The 16,240-nt window shown below is 36.0% G+C and overlaps 1 protein-coding gene across 6 annotated transcripts in view; it reads right to left on the minus strand.

The window, feature by feature from the left end:
• Positions 1–16,240, minus strand: part of SPHKAP (SPHK1 interactor, AKAP domain containing) — a 201,609-nt gene that overhangs the window by 156,778 nt on the left and 28,591 nt on the right. For 4 of the 6 annotated variants that reach the window (XR_010149908.1, XM_009444486.4, XM_009444484.5 and 1 more), the window contains exon 2: positions 11,519–11,597. The exons of the other annotated variants lie outside the window; for them this stretch is intronic. Coding sequence is in view for 3 of the 4 variants with exons in the window: in XM_009444486.4 (XP_009442761.1) it covers positions 11,519–11,597 (79 nt within the window). In the remaining variant the exon portion in view is untranslated. The remainder of the gene's footprint in view (positions 1–11,518; positions 11,598–16,240) is intronic. 6 annotated transcript variants of the gene reach the window in all.

Genomic DNA, 16,240 nt, shown 5'->3' on the forward strand with positions numbered 1-16,240 from the left:
ATATTAAATCCTTTAATCCCAACACTAGAAAAAAAAATTAAAACTCAGAGCTACCAGAAGAGATCTTGAGCAAGGAATTGAGATGTTGTCATTAAAATCAATTTAACAACATATGACAACCAAAAATTGAGAGGATTTTAAAATTTGCCTTCACACAGTTCAAAATGAAAGTTTGCTCAAGTGAATGTTCTTATTTTACCCTCTTAAATTACCCAAAGTAATTTACCTGTTACATGAAGCCCAGAGGTTTAGGTCAATTTTTCAAAAACTGACTTGTTTTAAACATCACGTGAGATGTTAATGTCTCCTATCTTCCTCTTCTAACCAATCTTGACAAAGACTCTTTTCTTGACCAAACTTTAGTCAAGCTCCTTTGAGACATCTTCTCAGCTAGGCCTGGACCTTGGCCTGCTGAGCCCAGCTGTAGAGAAGAATCCTGCTAAGTCAGTTTAGAAAGAATTCTCACATCCAAATATCTGATCAACTTCCTCATCCGCCCACTTTTGATACTTAAGTCCTTGGCCTGTCTAGTAAGCACCCCTTTAGGACAGTTTAGCAAGAATCCCCTGCTGTTGACATCCCCTCTTAGTAATTTTCTGTTCACTAAACCCTTCACTCTGCCTGTGGGGTATAAATTTCCACTCGTCCTTGCTGTATTAGGAGTTAACCTCAGTTCTGCACCGACAGCTCTCACTCCTACTGCAATAACTTGCATAAAATCTGTTTTAACAATTTAAATATGTATCCAGTACAAAATTTTTCATTTATTGCTGTGTACATTTTTCTGGTTTCATCTCCTAGGTAAGAAGTTTATATTTTTTTTCTTTCTTTCCTAGGTTGGACATGTCATGTCATTCATGCAAATTAAATATGTCACCAACTCATTGGTAGCTGAAAGACCTACAAAATCCTCATTTATTCTGTAAGATTTTAGAAAATGTGTCATAGGAAACTATTACCAAACCTTGAAAATATTTAGAAGCCATCATTTTATGTTCTGTTTCAATACTTAAAGGTGGCTCCATAGCTGTAAAATAAATTCCAGACTTCTTAATCTCCTAGACCAGTAAAATAAAAATAACCACGGCAGTAATAATGTTATAAAGGGCCCAGCCTTTTATTTTCCCAAATAAACTTCAAGAAAACCCCTTATAGTTCTGCTTTAACCATCATTCTTCAAATAAAGGGCTTTGTAATGGTGTAGCAAGAAACTGTGATGTATTATCCAAGAATTAAGGATATTTCTTTTCAAGAAAAGATGGGTTTTTTATTACAGCTTTTTGTCTTCAGATTGGTGAAAATGTTGTTGCAGACCTGAGTTTGCGTTTCACTTTTTGAGGTATTGGTAAGTGGCAATAAAGAAAATATAAACAGGTCATTCATTATTAATCATAAAACAAGTGTCCCATTCTTAGAAGAAAGAATGGCCTCAAATTTAGCTATCCTCTAATTCAATCTTGATTATTAAAAGAAGATGAAAAGCAAAGACACTACTTAGTATTGTTATTTCATTTGAGATGTAATTTGTAAATACCAACAGCGGATAAATTCCCTATTTTAAGTTCCGAAATCTTTTTTCAACAATAGCCAATATAATGTTTTCTCTAAAACACTATGTTGAATATTGTTCAATTAATGTTTTTTTATTTAGGCAACTCTAAATCTATCAGATATACACAGTAAAATGTGAAATCTCTTCTTAAACAGATACTATATAAAATTTCTGGATTACATTAGAAAAGACAATCAAATAGTAAACTTCCTAATGTAAGAAAACAGCTGTACTTCCAAATAGAATGTTATTGGAGATTATATGACAATATAAAATAACACTTATTGAACAATCTGTGCTTTGTAAATTGATATATTACCTCTCATTAAGAAGACAATAACAAGTTATTTCCTATGGTTTGATCACTACTGTACAGATTTACTAGTGTTATATCTTTAAAAGCTGTTTCACAATCTCAGGCTTTCCCAAGACCCCAACTATAATCCTTCATTCCGAAAAAGTATCAAGCAAGTGAGCATGATGACTTAGCCTTTTTCTCTTTTCTCTTTCATTTTTTAAGGAAGGCTATGGGGGAATTTTTTCAAAATGTGTGCCCTACAAATAATGTGTATAAAAACATTATTTTAATGTAAGATAGAAAGTACACATTCCTGCTGCTAAGTTAATTTTGCATGAATATGTGCATATTTATACATGAATACCACTAGATCGTTACTATAGAAATATTTATCCCTAGAGTTCTTTCTTTATTTTTTTCTTTCTTTCTCTCTCTCTCTTTCTTTCTTTCTTTCTTTCTTTCTTTCTTTCTTTCTTTCTTTCTTTCTTTTCTTTTCTTTTATTTCTTCTTTTTCTTTTGAGATAGAGTCTTGCTCTTTTGCCCAGGCTGGAGTGCAGTGGCATGACCTCAGCTCACTGCAACCTCCACCTCCTGGGTTCAAGTGATTCTCCTGACTCAGCCTCCTGAGTAGCTGAAATCATAGGCACCCACCACCATGCCCGGCTAATTTTTGTATTTTGTATTGAAACATGGGGTTTCACCATGTTGGCCAGGCTGGTCTCAATCTCCTGACCTCAGGTGATGTGACTGTCTTGGCCTCTCGAAGTGTGGGGATTACAGGCGTGAGCTACTGCACCCGGCCTAGAGTTATTTATTTCTTAAAAAAAAAAAAATGAGGTATATATTTTTCAGATAGTCAAAGCACACTATGTATATGACTGCATTCTGCTAAATCTAGACTGTAGTTCAGGGACATTCAGAATGTATGTTACTGTAATTGTTTCATATTCCCGTGTTCTTCCATCAAACCACTTGGGCAGGTGTCTCACTCTGATATATGATCTTCTTCATACTACTTCTAACAGAATTTACCCTCATTTAATGCACAGCAGGTACTGAGCACTCTATAGCGTGCTTTACATACTAATTTCATTATACCCGTTTTATAGAGGAGAAACTGAGGATTGATGAGGTTGACACGTAATCCAAGTGATATAGTTTGGATATGTGTCCCCTCCCAAATCTCATGTTGAATTATAATCCCCAGTATTAGAAGTGGGGCATGGTGGGAAGTGATTGGATCATGGGGGGTGGATTTCTTATGAATGGCTTAGCACCATCTCCTTGGTGCTGTCCTCACAATAGTGAGTGACTTTTCGTGAGATCTGGCTGTTTAAAAGTGGATGACACCCCCCTCTCGCTCTCTTCTGCTTTTGCCATGTGACATGCCCACTCCCCCTTTGTCTCCCATCATGATTATAAGCTTCCAGAGGCCTCCACAGAAGCAGATGCCAGTGTTATGCTTCTTGTACAGCCTGCAGAACTATGAGCCAATTAAACATCTCTTCTGATAAATTTCCCAGTCTCAGGTATTTCTTTATAGCAAAAAAACAGCCTAATACGACAAGATTATATTGCTGCCAAATAACAGACCTAAGATTTCAGTTGCTGCTCTAGACACCATACCATGTTATTTTCCGCTGTGATCTCTAACACTCCTTTAAATGCTTTGCTTCTGTGACCGTGTCATCTAAGTGAGTCTAAATAAAGCCAGTTCCTAGTGTGTTGGCATTCAAGAATCTAAGGGCAAATTCCATTTCTACCAGTTACTAGAGAGATGGAGTTGGATCTGTTACTCAACCCTCTCTAAACCTTAGTTTTCTCATCTGTAAAATGCAGATGATAATAGAAGCTTTGTCATGAGATGGTTGTGGTGGTTTCATGGTGCTATTTCCTGTAAAGGAGTCATGTAGCACCTAGCACAGGTAATTACTCAGTATGAAACTGAGAAATACCACATGAAGCCCTGTAAATCTATTTACTCTTAAGAGCCTCCTTGATAGGTTTTCAGCACATTTTCATATTCAACATTAATATATGCACATTTTTGAATAAATTGCATAAATATTTATTATAGTGACACTTTTCTTAGAGCTAGGATTTCAAAATATATACAATGAGAAATTTCTATTCTTCTGCTGACTATTAACTATTATCATTAGATTATAAAATGAAGAATAACAAAGGCTTTTTTAAATCCAAGAGAACACAGAATTTAATCAATTATTCTAAGACAATACAAAGATGCAGCCTGTTCATGCGTACAATTTTATATCAATTATCATGGGAAAATATTGAGATCATTAAAGCGAAGCTCTAAAACTTACAGAAGACTAATCTGATATTAGTGAAAAACATGAATTGAAAGTGTTTCCAGAGAAAAGTAGTGGTATTGCTAAAATGTTAGTTTTATTGGAGAAAATTTAATGGTTACATTAAAAATATATAATAACTATTTGTATTTAATGTATATTTTTCTTTTTCTGTTTGCCTTCTTAATTTGATTGGCAAATCCTTCCCTCTAGGGATTCCGGTAGTTATGGTTCTGTGGAGGCCCTGCTTCACTTATCACAAACACCACCAAATGGAACTGAATTAAGGAAATGTTACTGAAGGTTAGACATGGAATGGGACTCTGGCTTGAGACGCTCATGTTGATTGTTTACAGTTAAAGGCAGTCATATGAAATAGTATAATGAAGTGAAGGGGAGTAAAAGAGGAGAGAGAAGAAACGTAGTTGCATGTGAAGAGCATGAGTGTACACCATTCTGTTGTGCCCAGGGACTGCTGGGCAGAGTGGACAGTTTAAGAAATCTTTGTTGATAACTAAGTGAAGGGATGAATTTTGTTGCTCTCTGAAATTAAGAAAACATATAGTATTCTGTTAATTAAAATCATGTGTTACTGGACGGGAGGCTGAGGCTGGAGAATGGTGTGAACCTAGGAGGCAGAGCTTGCAGTGAGCCGAGATGGCGCCACTGCACTCCAGCCTGGGTGACAGAGTGAGACTCCATCTCAAAAAAAAAAAAAAAAAAAAAGGATTATATGTTACTGGAATATTATCAGCCATAAAAAAGAACAAGATCATGTTTTTTATGAGAACATGGATGGTGCTGGAGGCTATTATCCTTAGCAAACTAACGCAGGAAGAGAAAACCAAATACTGCAGTTTACCACTTTTAAGTGAGAGCTAAATGACAAGAGCATACGGACACCTAGATGAGGACAACACACACTGGGGCGTTTTGGAGGGTGGAGGGTGGGAGGAGGGAGAGGACAAGGAAAAATAGCTACTGGGTACTGGGCTTAATATCTGAGTGATGAAATAATCTGTACAACAAACCCCCATGACATGAGTTTATCTATATAACAAACCTTCACATGTACCCCCTAACCTAAAATAAAAGTTAAAAAATGAGTGTTGCTTTGCATGTTGCTTCTGGGAGTACACATTCATATGACATTTCTGAAAACCACCTGCCCATACTTTCCACAATTCTTATCCGTGCATGCTTATTAGTCAGCAATGCTTTCCACGAGGAATCTATTTTAGATGATAGACACCAAACGAAAGACTTACACACTGAGATATTCAATTTGTTATTCTTAATTTAAAAAAACCTAAACATTAGAAATACATTCACCAATAAGTACATTGATAAGGTTAGTATGCAGACATGAAGATGATGCCCCTTTGCCCTCAAAAATGTCATGGGAAAATGTTCCCATGTTAACTGAACACAGTTGGGTGCAAAATATTACACTATGTAACTATTGATATGAATGTATTATTTTAAAATATAAGACTGGGCCAGGTGCGGTGGCTCACACCTGTAATCTCAGTGCTTTGGGAGGCCAAGGCAGGAGGATAGCTTGAGGCCAGGAGTTCAAGACAAGTCTGGGCAACATAATGAGACCCTGTCTCTATGAAATATATGTATATAAAGACAGGGCTGGATCCTGTCTCTAAAATAATATAATGACAATAAAAATATAAGTCCATTCAGGTCATTTCTTTCTTTTTAAATTTTTTTTTAATTTTAATTTTAATTTTAATTTTTGAGATGGGGGTCTCACTCTGTCGCCCAGGCTGGAGTGCAGTGGTGTGATCTTGGTTCACTGTAACCTCCGCCTCCCTGGTTCAAGCAATTCTCCTGTGTCAGCCTCCCAAGTAGCTGGGATTACAGGCGCATGCCAAGCCAAAACACCTGGCTTTTTTTTTTTTTTTTTTTTTTTTTTTTGGAGAGACGAGGGTTTCACCATGTTGGCCAGGCTAATCTCGAACTCCTGACCTCAGATGATCTCCCCGCCTTAGCCTCCCAAAGTGCCGGGATTACAAGCGTGAGCCACCATGCCCAGCCATTCAGGTCATTTCTGTTCTTAAGATCTTTCAGGAGCTCTGCATTTTACTTCAAGCAAAATTGTAAGTCCTTGCCACGGACTACCAAGTCCTGCATGCATGGACCGTCTGTTACTGCTGTGACCTTGTCTTTTTGCCTTCTCCCTCTATTGAATCACTCTGGCCACACTGGCCTCTCTGCTGTTCCTAAAACAGGCCAGGCACAGTTGCTGTCTTAGGGCCTTCCCTAACTGTTGCCTCTGCTGGAAATGCTCTGTGCGTTGAGATCTGCACATCTCACTTCATTATTTCTTTCAGGACTTTCTCAAATGTCACCTTCTCAATGAGACTTCCTCTGACTCCCCTAACTAGAATTGCCACACAGGCCTCTTTATCTCTGTTTGCCCAGTCTCTCCTACCCTGATCTATTTTTCTCAGTATCAGTATGATGTTCCAATGTTCTATAGAATGTATTTGTTTCCTGTGTTTATTATTTATTTTATGTGCCTCTCCTTGTGTGCTCCCACCCCATGCCCTATAGATTATAAATTTCATGAATGCACTTATCTTTTTTGGTTTTCCACGATGTAGTTCCAGTCCAAGAATAATGCCTGGCATATTGTAAATGCTCAGGAAATGTTTGTTGAATCAATGAGTTCATTAAAACAAATACATACATAGTTTCATATATATAGAAACATGAAAATGTTAATAGCAGCTATCTTTGGATAATGTAGCTATTTGTGATATTTTTTCTTGCCCCTTTCTATATTTTTTATATATTTAATATATACTATTTTGTGACTAGAAAAAGTTCTTTATTTTAAAATGGGTGAGATAAAGGTATTTTGAAATCTAGTGCCTATAAACAAATAGGCATGTGAAATGAATAAACAGGAAATGTGAAATTCTATTACATTTAAGAGTTCTGAGGAAATTTTCTGATTATTAAATAATGCTTTCCTTTGAAATCAAATGAAATTTTCAATCTTAATACATAGGTTACTGCTTTGATGATGAGTTGTCATGGGTCCCACAAAGATAACAGATAATTTAGCTGCCACAGTAAAGGGGACTGATGTGATTGGAAAAAGTGACAAAACCAATAAAGCCAGCAAATACTCCTTAAAGCCAAAGATAACATCCCACAGCAAAAGCTTTAGTCCTGCCTGAGAAGGATCCTTTATCACGGATAATTGTTTATGAGTCTATATGTTGCCTCCCCCATATCTCTGAGGGATGAGGCTGTCAAATGATTTCTAGTTGTATATGCAGATAGGTGGTGAAATGAAAGCAAACTTGGACAATCCTATGGAGCACTTCACTGATTCTGGATAATGAGACTTAAACCAAGAGCCAAACCTCTTGGAGTCGGCTGGATAGAGTTTCTGACACAGTTTAAAACAACGACATCATCACACCACAAAAAGGAATGCTCTTAAAAGCAGTATCTATCTTCTAATCTCCTGATGTGTAAGAATGGCCAATACTACTTGTTTCATTTTTCTTTAACTACTTCAGCGGACTCCAGGATTTATTGAGCCCTTTATTGGATTTACTGTCCTTTCTATATTTTCTATACATTTAGTATATATTATGGGGAGTATTTAGAAAATATTTACAGCTTGTAGAAAAATTTTTAAAGAAGAACCAAACATGCAGCATGTTGAAATGGGATTAAAGAATATTCGTTAAGAAAGAGTTGGGAGGATAAGCTTGCCCAGGTGATTTTGGCTCCCATTTTGGCAGGCATATTAGGATTCAATGAATGGCTCTCCAGAATGTACCTGGAGTTTCTATTATTACAATTATAGATTATTTCCACTTAATTTAGGTAACTTAATTCCCATCCTGAATGCATTTTCCTTTTAGGACTTTAAAAAGTACAGCTTGTAGATATTAAAAAATTATAAATAAAAATATAGTAAACTTAAAATAGAAGTAGTTTTATATCAAAAACATTTAGCAATGAGAGTATAAACAGAACTGAGAAAGCGGGAGCCATGTTGGCCTGCACAGTATTAAATATTTTAAATTAGCTGCCAACAATTGAAGACTGAAAGAATGTACCTAAAAAAGACTGAGTTTCTGTCTTCTCTGGAAAATGTGGTAAATGGGGCTACACTGGGCAGTAATTGGCAAACTCGGGACCCCTCTAAAGTGTGGCTTGTGGGCCTACTCCTTTTCATTACAATCATTGGCCTGGAAAATATTTAATTACATGATCCTCGGATAACAAACATCCCAGACATATTTTTCGACTTAGGTTTTCTCCCCTCAGATTTTTTTGCTTTTGTTTTTGCCTTTCACGTTAGAGAAATTGTTTGGTTTTCTTTTTTTCCAAACTATGTTTAGAGCAATTTTAGGTTCACAGCAAATTTAACAGGAAGGTCCGGAGAGTTCCCATGTACCCCCTGCTCCTCCACACACATCCTTCCCATTGTCAATATCCCCAACCACAGTGGTACATTTGTTACAAAGGATGTACCCCCATTGACACGTCGTAATCACCCAACACCCACAGTTCACATTAGTGCTCACTTTTGGCCTTGTGTATTCTATAGGTTTGGAAAAGTGACACATATATCCACCATTATGGTATTAAACAGAGTGAGAGTATTTTCACTGTCCTAAAAATCCTCTAGCAAGCTACTTATTACTATTTTTTTTTAACTTTTATTTTAGGTTTGGGGTTGCACGTGAAGGTTTGTTACATAGGTAAACTCGTGTCATGGGAGTTTGTGTACAGATTATTTCATCACCCAGGTATTAAGCCCAGTACCCAATAGTTATTTTTTCTGCTGCTTTTCCTCCTCCACCCTCAAATTAACACCATTGGCTGTTGTTTCCTTCTTTGTGTGCATGTGTTCTCATCACTGATAAGTGAGAACATGCAGTATTTGGTTTTCTGTTCCTGTATTAGTTTGCTAAGGATAATAGTCTCCAGTTCCATGTGTGTTCCCGCAAAAGACACGACCTTGTTCTTTGTTAATGACTGCATAATATTCCATGGTGTATATGTACCACATTTTCTTTAACCTATCTGTCATTGATGGGCATATAGGTTCATTCCATGTCTTAGCTATTGTGAATAGTGCCAGCAAGCTACTTATGCATCTGACAAAGAATTGGATATTTTCTTCCTCTTGGAGACAATATCTATAAAAATAAAATTCAGTAATTATATCTTCACCCCTCAATGTTAATATGTACCAATCTCCATCTTAAGGCACATTTGCATTTTAGATTGAAGGAAGGGGGATTTTCCAATTTAGGTGGAGTTGAATTAAAATTGCCATATTTTATTTCTAAATTTGTTATTTAGTTCTTGAGATGAAAAGAATATCTGATTCACTATTGAACTCCACAATATACTTAGTGCAATGCCTGACAATTAGTCAGTGCTCCATAAATGTGGTAGGGTCAATAATGGCACCACTTAAAAGATCTTGTGATTTATCTTTAAGTAAGTTAATAAAGATGATCTTTTAATTATAACTCCATGCTTTTGTCTGTGAGAGTCTATAGTCCTGAGATACCAATGTTAGTGAATCTATCAGATAAGTAGAAATCATACATATAAACCGTGAGTGGAAATCTCATAATTTCTGTTTTTTAAAAATCAATACAAGATGCATATAGTTTACAATTGCAATATTTAAAACCAGTAGAATTAATGAGGCAATGTATAACAGTATCTACACATTAAATACATATGCCACCTGAGAAGACTGGCAGTTAATATAAATATGTCAAAGTCTGAACATTTCTTATGCCATAAGGTGTGGTGAAGATACTACTACGCAGAAGTCAGAAGACTGGAACTTGGGTCCCGACTGCCACTTTTACGAGTTCGACCTTGGGAAAATTCCCTAATCTCCCTGAGCTTCAGGTTCCTCATCTGTGAAATGGGACTCATATGATTCACTTTACAAGCTTTGTTGTTACCGAAGGGAGATAACTTCAGTCAATGGTAATAAACATACTTTATAGAGCACCTATTTTGCCCCAGTCATTGTGACAGGATTTTTATATTTGCCACTTTAAATCCCCACAGCATCACAAGAGGGGAGGTGCTATTTGACTATTACATTTCTAAGGAGACTGAGACTCAGGCTTAGCATTTACTCAGGCTTAGGATTTGTGTCTGATTGAGCTTCATATAATTGATGCGTTAAAGAGGTAATTTACATCATGTGGATAAAACTTTCAGGGCCTTCCAGTTTGTTTTATGAATATCTGGGTAAGAAACACACTTTGTGTTTCTCAGGCTTAATATTCTAATAGAGAGAATTTTAAGACCACATAGTTTATGAACATTTATTTCAGCTTTTTTGTATGACTTGTTTACTTTGACTGAGTCTCTACACAATGCTCACCTGTAAGGCATGCTCTAGTTCTTTTTTGCAATGCAAATCATGCAGATCAATAGGATATTACTTCAAATCTCAAAAGCTAAAAAGTCATTATAATTATGAAAAAATAAAATCAATAATATCAATGTATATAGAAGCAAGAAGTGAATAAGATGTAGTCACTTAAGTGCAACTTGATTTACTCAGTTGCACTTAATCAAGTGCAATTTGATTTACTCAGTTGCACTTAATCAAGTGCAATTTGATTTACTCAGTTGCACTTAATCAAGAGGCTTAATTTGGAATCCGAACCTAGACGAAACTGACTCCGGCCTGTGCGCTTTCCTGGACGCCCTGTTGTCTTCACAGAATACAACGTGCTTTTGTCCCATACTAACTGTCTTTAGAACTGTTTTTCTTTTGGGTGCTCTGGTTTTATTGAGATACTGGAGCCCAGAGAAGAGCAATGCAGACAGGAGTGAGGGTTAGCGTAAGAAGCTGCCTCTCTGGATGCACCAGGTTGTATGGCTACTCTTGTTGAGAGAAGAGGGGTACTTGGGTCATTGAGGGGTATCCCCCAAACACACTGCCAGTCCTAGGTTTCCATGCAAGTAAAAAACCATCCTCCTTTTGACATTTGAGGAAAGAGGAATGCTCTGCCTAACTAAAAATGTCTGCCACCTGTCTAGTCTTGCGCTGAAATCCCTAATTCCTTACAGTCATCTAAGCTAGAAGAAGGTAGCAGGATCGGGAATTGGCCACAGAATGGGTAAAATTTGATGGTAAAGAAGAGGGAAGGTGTGCAGCACAGTTTGCTGTCTGGCTGAAGTACCCTAAACAAGGACGCTTGCAAGGGCAGGGCCAAAACCCGAGACCTGGGATCCCAGAGGGCTCATGGGATGCTGGAATGGAAGAGGAGGCCCTGATCACGACTTGGCTTTATAATCCCCTGGACCCCACACCCCACAACCAACCTGGATTCCTGGGAGTGTCTCCTGGTGGGCAAGGCAGCAGAGAGGCAGGTAGGTGAGTTTGGTTCAACTACCCACATGGCTGACGGAGAGGACCACACCCACAATAAGGGAGTTACAAACACCAGCAGATTTGGAGAGAAAGCAAGAGAGGAGAGGGTAGGGGGAAAAAAAGAAACAGAAGTTTTAGTATTATTTAAGAGGAAAGATGCAGATCTCACCAGGCTGTTTTAAAAAGAACACAAGTAGCTAGATGGTGAAGATGTAATCATTTTGTTAAAACTCAGGAAAGAGTTGAAAGTTTGCAAATATATTTCCAGATAACATCTGTCTTGGGTAATACGCTGGATTTGTGTCTGATTGAGCTTCATATAATTGATGCGTTAAAGAGGTAATTTACATCATGTGGATAAAACTTTCAGGGCCTTCCAGTTTGTTTTATGAATATCTGGGTAAGAAACACACTTTGTGTTTCTCAGGCTTAATATTCTAATAGAGAGAATTTTAAGACCACATAGTTTATGAACATTTATTTCAGCTTTTTTGTATGACTTGTTTACTTTGACTAAGTCTCTACACAATGCTCACCTGTAAGGCATGCTCTAGTTCTTTTTTGCAATGCAAATCATGCAGATCAATAGGATATTACTTCAAATCTCAAAAGCTAAAAAGTCATTATAATTATGAAAAAGTAAAATCAATAATATCAATGTATATAGAAGCAAGAAGTGAATAAGATGTAGTCAGTGAAATTATCTTTACATCTCATTGCCTGATAGTCACTGGTAAATCATTAGAATTCAATACGATTTTACTGTGTGAATGAGAATGCCGGAGAAGAACTAAGGTAGTAAAATATCAGAGACATAAAGGCAGGACACCTGCCTTGTGTGGAGGGATTGGGGAAGAGAGCATTAGGGATGAAGAAGCAACCATCTGTAGTCACAGAAGAGGATCTCCAATCTAAGCTACTTATAATTCTCTCTGGAAAGGTCTTGCATGCTTTTTTTAGATTTACTCCTAGAAATTTCACATTTATTGATAACATTATAAATGGTTTCCTTTTTAAAATTTTCCCTTTTAGTTTGTGACTCATATGAAAAATTATTTATGTAAATTTTCTGATTTATATTCAGCAAACATCCTAAATTTATTCAGTCTAATAATGCATAATTTATCTGCAGATTATTTTTTATTTTCTATGTACACAATCAAATAAACTGGAAATGCTCAGATTTGGTTTCTTCCTTTCTAAATGTTTTACTGTTTGTTTCTCATTTTTGCTTTACTGCTTGGGCTAGGACCTTCAGGAAATGTTGAATAGAGTAATGCAAAAATCCTTAAAGTTACACCACCATGTATTATGCTTGCTATAGGTTTCTGTAGATACTGTTTATTAAGTTAAGGAAGTTCTTGTCTGTCTGTGGTTTTCTAGTGCTTTAATTTTATTTGTTAATTTGATTGATTATAATAGTTGATTTTCTAATGTTAAACCAGGCTTGAATTCCTGAGATAAACTCAGTTTTATAACAATATTATCTTTTTTACACGTTGTGGAACCCAACTTTCTAATATTTTGGTTGGGCAGCTGTTCTTTTGATCATGAATGAGACTTGCTATATTTCCTTTGTTCCCCTGTCAAGCTAATTCAGGACATTTCTATTTTTCTACTTGCTGGGAGAATTTGTATACTATTGGAATTACCTATTTATCAAATATTTGGCAGAATTCTCCTGCAAAGCTATCTGGGAGTAGAAATTTTCTGTTAGAAGGTTTTTGATCACAGAATCAAATTAATGTCTGTAGACTATTTGTGGTTTCCATTTCTTCTTGAGTTACTTTAGTAAGTTATATTTATACTCAAAATTGCCTGTTTTATCTAAATCTTATTTTTATGTATCAACATAACATTTTAATAATGTTATATTATTAATAATACTTTTGTCTGTAATATCTATAATGATGTTTACTTTTTTTTTCATTTTTAACATTGTTTTATGGGCTTCTACCCCTCTTTTAAAATTAAGGATACCAGGCATTTGTCAATTTGATTTGTACTTTCAAAGAACCAACTTTTGATTCATTTATTCTCCATAGTCTATGTTTCTTTTTTTGGAGACAGGGTCTCATTCTGTCGCCCAGGCTGGAGTGCAGTGGTGCCATCATGGCTCATCACAGCCTCGATCTCCTTGGCTCAAGCGATTCTCATACCTCAGCCTCCCAGTAGTTGGCACTACAGGTAAGCACCACCATGCATAGATAGTTTATTTATTTATTTATTTTATTATAATTATTATACTTTAAGTTTTAGGGTACATGTGCACAATGTGCAGGTTAGTTACATGTGAATACATGTGCCATGCTGATGTGCTGCACCCATTAACTCGTCATTTAGCATTAGGTATATCTCCTAATGCTATCCCTCCCCCCTCCCCCACCCCACAACAGTCCCCAGAGTGTGATGTTCCCCTTCCTGTGTCCATGTGTTCTCATTGTTCAATTCCCATCTATGAGTGAGAACATGTGGTGTATGGTTTTTTGTCCTTGCGATAGTTTACTGAGAATGATGATTTCCAGTTTCATCCATGTCCCTACAAAGGACATGAACTCATCATTTTTTATGGCTGCATAGTATTCCATGGTGTATATGTGCCACATTTTCTTAATCCAGTCTATCATTGTTGGACATTTGGGTTGGTTCCAAGTCTTTGCTATTGTGAATAGTGCCACAATAAACATATGTGTGCATGTGTCTTTATAGCAGCATGATTTATAGTCCTTTGGGTATATACCCAGTAATGGGATGGCTGGGTCAAATGGTATTTCTAGCTCTAGATCCCTGAGGAATCACCACACTGACTTCCACAATGGTTGAACTAGTTTACAGTCCCACCAATAGTGTAAAAGTGTTCCTATTTCTCCACATCCTCTCCAGCACCTGTTGTTTCCTGACTTTGTAATGATCGCCATTCTAACTGGTGTGAGATGATATCTCATTGTGGTTTTGATGTGATAGTTTAAAAAAATTTTTTTATAGTGATGGGATCTCATTCTGTTGCAAGGCTGGTTATTTTTTCTTGTATTAATTTCAGGTCTTATTATCATTTCCTTTCTTTACTTTCTTTGGAGTTATTTTGTTGTTGTTTTTAAAATCTCAGAGGATAGGTGCTTATTATATTTAGTATTAGCCTTTTTAAAAAAAAGTACACTTTTAAGGCTATATGCGTTTCTCTTAAAATGGCTTTATCTTCATTTACAGGTTTTGAAATGTGGAATTTTTATTATCCTTAAATTCAAATTACTTTCTACTTTTCTTAACAGTTTTGTAGCTCTGTATGCTAGTGAAAGGGTATTTTAAATTTTTTATCCATTTAGAAATTTTCAATTTGTCTGTATTTCTAGTTAAATTGTATTGTACTCAGATAACATGTTTCACATGACATTAATCCTTGGTATTTGTTGAGAATTGCTTTACTCTCCACTATGCATGGCCAATTTCTGTAAACGTTACATACTTTCTAAAGCTTTTGGTTGTAGTATTCTACATAGTTGCATTAAGTTAAGCTGGTTGTGATATACAAATCTTCAAAGTTCTTTATAAATTTTTGAATAATTTCTTCTTGTAATTCTGTTTGATTTTGCTATTTTATTTTTGAGGCAATTTTATTAGGTGAATAGAAACTTAAAATAACATATCTTGCTGGCAATGTAGGTCTTTACCATTATACTTTATTTCTAGCAATGTCTTTCCGTTTTAAAGTTCCTTTTGCCCAGCTGCATGTTTTCTTTGGTTAGCCATTGGATGATATATATTTTTCCATACTTATTAGTATTTCATGTTTTAAATATGTCTTACTTTGTTTAATTTTTTTAAAAATCCGGTTGATAATCCTTGTATTTAATTTGCAGCATTTAGTTCATTTACTGTTAATGTAACTGCTGATATATTTGGGTCCATTTAATGTCTGCTTTCCTACAATCCCATCTCTTCTTTATATTCTTTCTTCAGTTGCATTAGTCAAGTTTTATTATTTTTTGGCCTAGTGTGGAAGTTATACCTTCTTTTTTTTTTTTTAGTAGTTATCCTAAAAATAAAATATGTATACTTACCTTATTAGGTTCTAAAACTAATTAACATTTTTATCCTCCTCCTGGTAAATACAAGGATCTTAGAACATTTTAACTCCCCTAATATGGTTTGGCTGTGTCCCCAGCCAAATCTCATCTTGAATTGTAGCTCCCATAATTCCCATGTCTGTGGGGAGTGGGGGGACCCAGTGGAAGATAATTGAATCATGGAGGGAGTTTCCCCTATAACTGTTCTCGTGGTGTTAAGTCTCACGAGAGCTGATGGTTTTATAAGGGGTTTCCCCTTTCACTTGGCTCTCATTCTCTCTTGTCTGCTGCCATGTAAGATGTGCTTTTCCTCTTCCACCATGATTGTGAGGCCTCCCCAGCCACATGGAACTGTGAGTCAATTAAACCTCTTTTTCTTTATAAATTACCCAGTCTCAGGTGTGTCTTTATCAGCAGTGTGAAAACGAACTAATGCACCCTCCTAACTTACATTATTGCCTACATTTTTATTATTTTTGGCCCCACAGGTTATTATTAATATTGTTTTATACAATCATTATTTGCTTAGATTTGCTGAATATTTAAAACTTTCTTCATTCTTTATTTCTTTTTGTATTTCACACATCATATCTGAGATTGTCTTTCTTT

This window comes from Pan troglodytes, chromosome 13 (genome assembly GCF_028858775.2).
Source record: "Pan troglodytes isolate AG18354 chromosome 13, NHGRI_mPanTro3-v2.0_pri, whole genome shotgun sequence".
NCBI lineage: Eukaryota > Metazoa > Chordata > Mammalia > Primates > Hominidae > Pan > Pan troglodytes.